The 6,143-nt window shown below is 48.6% G+C and overlaps 1 protein-coding gene across 1 annotated transcript; it reads right to left on the bottom strand.

Moving 5' to 3' along the window:
* Nucleotides 1–279: 279 nt before the first annotated feature.
* Mpz (myelin protein zero) lies at nt 280–6,143 on the bottom strand. Its single transcript, XM_034520355.2, has 6 exons — nt 5,981–6,143; nt 2,978–3,144; nt 2,491–2,704; nt 1,823–1,958; nt 1,602–1,662; nt 280–1,494 (listed from the first exon to the last, which is right to left on the bottom strand). Exons 1-6 carry the CDS (start codon nt 6,045–6,047, stop codon nt 1,393–1,395), a joined length of 747 nt encoding a protein of 248 aa, XP_034376246.1. The 5' UTR covers nt 6,048–6,143; the 3' UTR covers nt 280–1,392.

Here is a 6,143-nt window from a genome sequence, read left to right as displayed (position 1 = left end):
CAATCCAGGTCTTGTTAAAGAAAGCTACTGTGTTTCCACACATGCAAAAGCAGGGCCTAACACAGATTAGGACCTAGTACAAGCTCGCTGGATAGTTTTTAATACATAAATGTGCCTGTGAGCCTATTTCAGAGTTCTCCCTATTACACTACACGGGCCAATACCATAATATCAAACCTGACAACGAAAACCAGCTAATGAGGAAGAAACGTACCTGGGAATAAGAGAAGAGAAAGGGATTCTTATGAGGATTTGAAAATGCAAAACAGAGGCAGCAGCTTCTGGAAATGTCAGTGTTTATTAAACATTTAAGGACATTTGGAGATGGTAGGAGAAATATACAGAATGCAGAAAAGTCCTAAGAGTCCCCTGTGCCTGGGAGTGCAACCACTTCCTTCCTATCTATTCTCGGTGGCTTTTCCTGTTCTCCTGATTGTTCATTTTGAAGATATTTCTTAAAGCCTCCTACTGCACCCCTGATCTGTGAGGATCCATTTTTTTCTCTCTTCTTCCCCAAATCTCGGAGCCCCAGAACTGTGCTCCAGAATGGTCAGAGGGTATCAATTATGCAGCTGAGGTCTGAGAATCAGGGGCTCCTCTGCTTGCCTGGCTGGCTCTCCAGTAAAGACTTAGTAGGAGTGGCTAACGGCAAAAGCCACATGACGTCATTGGTCCTCGGTCATGGGGCTGTGGGCTCAGGTAAACAAACAAAAGAATGGATGAACAAATAAAAAATACTCAGCAACCTAAATAAACCCTGATGGAGAGTCTGCTCTGCATGATGTGGATTTGAGCCCGAGGACAGTGTGTGGAGCTGGGCCGCCATAAGATAGGAAAGGAGAGAACAGGGAGGAGCCAGGGGATCAGCTGGTGGGGGGGGGGGGGGCGGTGAGAAGGCCAAGTGGCCTGGAGTTGGGCAGAGGCTATCAAGGTCCCTTTCTTCTCGGTGCCTGAGGGAGAGGCACCAAACACACAGCCCTTGGGGCAGGTGAGGAGTAGGGTTAGTCCCTAGGCTTCTGGAAAGCCGAGGGGTAAAGGCGAAGGAGAAATACGAGACTTGGAAAGGAAGGTTGGAATGAAACTTTACATCTCATTAGGAGGTAAGGGGCAGGGCAGGGCTGAGGAGCATGAGGAAAGCACCTAGACCTGGGAAAAAGAGGAGCCTAGGTCCTCTGCTCTGCCAGGGCCTGGATATGACGGTCACTTGTCCGAGTCCAGGCCCATCATGTTCTTGAGGGCGTTCTTGAGGCTGGTTCTACTGGGGGACTTGACTGCAGGCCGGAGCTCCGAGCTCTGCTCATCTTTGCGAAGCTCCATCTCGATGACCACCACCTGAGAGCCTTTGGAGGACTCCGTCGCAGACCCCCGACCCCCCGCCCGGCCCGCTAACCGCTATTTCTTATCCTTGCGAGACTCCCCCAGCCCTTTAGATTTCTTCTCACTGGCAGCTTTGGTGCTTCGGCTGTGGTCCAGCATGGCATACAGCACTGGCGTCTGCAGGGATTGCACACGTCAGCCTCGGGCTTGACCATGCCCACCCATCCCTCACTGCTGTCCGGGACTTCCCAGCGTTCTCCTTCCCAGTCTTAAGTCCCGCTAACCTGCCGCCCGCGCTTCGAGGAGTCCTTCGAAGACTTGTGAAATTTCCCCTTCTCCATGGCACTGCGGGAAGAGAGGTTGCAGCAGGATTGGCCTCTCTGGAACCCAGCACACTCAACTTCCTCTTTCCTTTGCCCCTCCCACCACTGAAGCAGTCTGGGGAATCCTGGATAAAGGTGGGGAGTCAGGCTCCCCCTCCCCGACCCCCAACCCCTACTCTTACCTGAGCCTTCTCTGCAGGGCAGCCTGCCTGCGCAGCCAGCAGAACCGAATCAGGTAGAAGAGCAACACCAGCAACAGCACCACCCCGAGGATGCCCCCGATCACGGCTCCCAACACCACCCCATACCTAGTGGGCACTAGGAGGGGAGGGAGAAGAAATACGCGGTTCGCACGCCGCGGGAGGAACCAGAAACCTGTATCTATGTTGCTTCTCACTACACCTATTTCCAGTCATTGGAAATGTGAGAATTTTAGCAAGGCTGCCTTCCCTTCTCAGCGTCTTCGGTTTTTACTATTTGGGGGGTGAGTGGGAGGAGTGTCGTTTCAGGTAGCCCAGGTTGGCCTACTTGCTGTGTAGCCAAATATGGCCTTGAACTTCGCATCAATCTGCTTCCACCTTTGGAGAATTAGGATTACAGCTAGACCATCATGCTTATCCACATGCCACCCGCCTCCCTCATCCCCCAGTTTTGCCATGTAGCCCAGGCTGCTCTTGGATTCATGATTTGACCCAAGCAATCACTTCCTTAGCCTCCCCAGAGCTAGGGTTTAAGGCTTGCACCACCGTTAGTTGAGGCTATTTTCCCTTCTCACAGTCTGTCAGCCCTTCCCAATAACCCTCCTTGAAGTGCCTCCCAGAAGAACGCTGTCCCTTGTCCCTTCTCACACCTTTTTCAAAGACATAGAGCGTGACCTGTGAGGTCTTGCCCACTATGTCCGGTGGGTTTTTGACATCACATGTGAAAGTGCCGTTGTCACTGTAGTCTAGGTTGTGTATGACAATGGAGCCATCCTTCCATCGAGGGTCCCCTACCCACTGGATGCGCTCTTTGAAGGTCCCCACTTCATCGATGTAAGGTTGTCCCTTGGCATAGTGGAAGATCTATGAGGAATGACAGAAAATGTGTGAAAGAATCCTAGTGTGAAAAGCTGTCAGAACTTGGCTCCGGACTCAGGGTCCCAGATCCTGGCCTGAGGGAAGGAGGACAGGGCACACAGGTCCTAGGCAAGGTAACAAAGACTGCTGCTTACCTTTCTACAGTTGAGTTTATGGCTCATAAAACATTTTCCCTTCTATAGCCTGGGTTCTCTTTGCTTTCGAAGTACTGATCTGTTGTCGAACCCTAGGACATCCCACCACCACCCGTGCACTCACCGAAATGGCATCTCGGCCCCCTTCAGGCTGGTAGCGCCAGGTAAAAGAGATGTCATCTGAGACCCATTCACTGGACCAGAAGGAGCAGTGCAGGGTCACCTGGGAGCCCACAGCACCATAGACTTCCCTGTCCGTGTAAACCACAATGGCCAGGGCTGGAGACAGCACTGTAAACAGAAGGAAGTAAGATGCACACAGGTGGGCCCAGTCAGTTAGAAAGAGGACATGAGACCAACCAGCAGTCAGGGATTAAGGTACTGGAAAGGCCTTAGCGAAGAAACAAATATTTGGAGGCTTACCTCTGTCTGGACTAACTCAGTTAGTAAATATAAATGCTGTATCTGCTCAAGGTCTCAGCATAAAGAATGTCCCTCACCTTCATAGCTCTAACACCCTGGATGTATCCAATCTTGTCTTATCTCTTAAAGCTAAGCAGGGTCAACTCTGGTTAGTACTTGCATAGGAAATTTCAGTGCAGAGGAATGAAGTCTGTGCTTTTCTTTAGGATTCTAGAAGGTAGATTGTATCCAATCTAATTTTCTGTTTTAGTCTCTTTTTTCTTTCTTTCTTTCTTTCTTTCTTTCTTTCTCTCTTTCTCTCTCTCTTTCTCTCTTTCTCTCTTTTGAGACAGTCTTCCTATGTAGCCCAACCCCCCCTAGAACTTATGGCCCTCCTGCCCCACCTTCTGAATGTTGGAATTACCACATGTGCCAACAACTGATATCTAACTAACTCTTAAGCAATTAATTAGATGTAGGGTTTTGAATATTTTAACTAAATTAAGATATACTGACTTTGTTTGTTTGTTTTAAGACAGGGTCTTACTATGTAACCCTGGCTATCTTGAAACTCAATATGTAGACCAGGCTGGCCTGGGACTCACAGAGATCCACCTACTACTGCTCCTGAGTGCTGGGGTTAAAAGCCTGCTCCACCATCCCATGCATACATTCTTATAAATGAGTCAAGTAATGCAGACAAAGCTATCTTTATCACTCTAACAACCAATTTCTTTCCTAAAGTTTCCACCCAGATAGAACCACCATTACCAGTTTTCTCTATGCATCAAACTCAATATAAATGCAATAAACTCAAGATGTGTCTTACGACAAATGGCTAAATTTGTTTTGTGGAGCTCTTTAAAATATAATGTATATACAATGTATTGCATTAAATTCTCCCTTTTGGTTTTGGGTTAAGAACATATGTAACTGAGATAGCTTTCCATGCTGACTCATAGATATCAACTGTACTGTTAGCACCTGTACAGTAACTTCAAATTCTCACAAGAAAGAGAAGAGGAGAAAGCAGAAGAGGGGGAAGAAGAGAAGGAAGAAGAGGAAGAGGAAGAGGAAGAGGAAGATGAAGAAGGAGGAGGAGGAGGAGAAGAAGGAGAAGGAGAAGGAGAAGGAGAAGGAGAAGGAGAAGGAGAAGGAGAAGGAGAAGGAGAAGGAGAAGGAGAAGAAGAAGAAGAAGAAGAAGAAGAAGAAGAAGAAGAAGAAGAAGAAGAAGAAGAAGAAGAAGAAGAAGACAATGCAGAAGCAGATTAGAGAATACAAGAAGTCCTCCTGATGGGCACAATTGTCAAGCCTGCCTGCTGCACCCCAGGTTACCATTTAGTGTATTCTTGACTAGGGATCCAGGGAAGGAAGGACTTCATGTCAAGGAGAAGCTAGATATAGAAGAAGACCCCAAATTCAACACCCAGGTGACTCTGCATGTGGGCCCCTGTGGTCCAACCATCCATCCTCAACCCTCTTCTTGGTCATCTTGGCCCAATGCCGCCCCTATAAGCCACCCACACAGGGAGAGTCATCCCAGGCAGTCTATGTGTGTGGGCTGGCTCTGGGTAGAAACAATTATAGACTTTTCTGTTCTTTAGGAGGAGGCGACAAACAAAGTCTCATTGTTTAGCCAGTGCTGGGGGCTCATACCACACCCACCCCCCATTGTCCTGAATCTCCCATCTTAGCATGCAATATCTTTTACTTACCTCCTGGGAATTCTGTCTGAGAGCTTTCTTGGGAATCCCCAGTGTAACAAAGAGGGTTATTTATTGTTTGGACTTCTATTCATCCTATCCTATCATCAATCTTTGCTCTTCCCAACTCTGCTCGGTGGTTCCAGGATTGGGACAGAGCTCTTTTGCTCCCTAGGCCCCCCAGCTCCTCTCATCCATTACCAAGGCTTGCTCCAACACCCTATCTTCAACATTGCTTGAGGACGTCACAGAATAGCCCAGAACAAATCAGAAAAGTCTTAAGTTCTGAGTTTACAACCCAAGGAGTTAAACTTGGCCAAGGAAAGGACCTTGGATTTTCTAACTTCTCTCTCCTGCTGCTCACCCTCACTCCTTCCCATCATGCCTTCTGCTTACACAGGACACAGGGCACTTTGGAAGGCTCCACTTAACCAACCTTGCTTTGATGTAATCTTGCTCACTCAACATCTGGCAAAGGTAAGGGGAAAAGGCTGGCCAGTTTAAAAAGATGGCTTTACTGGGACAAGATCCTAGGATTCACTCATAGTATAGATGAGAGGCCACAGGCAGAAATTCCGTCTAAGAAGATGAGACCACAGAATAGACTCATTCATTAATTCATACCCACTGACTTTCCCCTTCTGGGTAATCAAGGTTGGTTACCTCTTGGGCCACTTGGGAATGTAAGGGACCAGAACCCAGGGTTTATCCTGATCTTCCCATACTCTTCTTGCTTCCTGACAGGCTGTTAGCATGGATCTGGGGAGTCACTGACTGGTTTCCAACTTGGATGCTCAGAGAGCACTCTGTGATCTCTTTTACTACATCCCTTTGGGAAATACCTTTCCTCTTCCTGTAAATGATCCATACCTTCCTTCCCCACACCTAAACATAACACCATATTCTTGCCCTCCCCCCCCCCCCCATCCCGCTGGCTCTTAGCAGTGAAGGGTGTGAGGATGGGGGAAGTTGCTGAGAGACCACTGAATCTCAGGTTTCTGGGACTCAGTGACTCCACTTACCCAAAGAAGAGAAGAGCAGGGCAGCCAGGATAGGGCTAGGGCTGGATGAGGGCGCCCCGGGAGCCATAGCTGGGGTAGGGGCAAAGGCCCAGAGTGTCTGTGGGGTGGAGATAGCAGGGGGGACAAGGAACTGAGCGGTGTTTTCTGGAACCTGTTTAAAATC

This window comes from Arvicanthis niloticus, chromosome 16 (assembly GCF_011762505.2).
Source record: "Arvicanthis niloticus isolate mArvNil1 chromosome 16, mArvNil1.pat.X, whole genome shotgun sequence".
NCBI lineage: Eukaryota > Metazoa > Chordata > Mammalia > Rodentia > Muridae > Arvicanthis > Arvicanthis niloticus.
The sequence above is the reverse complement of the archived record's forward strand: the minus strand, read 5'-3'. Positions and strand labels throughout refer to the sequence as shown.

Bases quoted from the DNA above. Each gene is read 5' to 3' on its own strand.
- Mpz (XM_034520355.2), bottom strand. From the start codon at position 6,047: ATGGCTCCCGGGGCGCCCTCATCCAGCCCTAGCCCTATCCTGGCTGCC. The intron at 1,959-2,490 runs GTGTGAGAAGGG...CTCCCCTCCTAG, and splicing joins GCTCTATGTCTTTGAAAAAG to TGCCCACTAGGTATGGGGTG. The intron at 1,663-1,822 runs GTAAGAGTAGGG...CTCTTCCCGCAG, and splicing joins GCCCTGCAGAGAAGGCTCAG to TGCCATGGAGAAGGGGAAAT.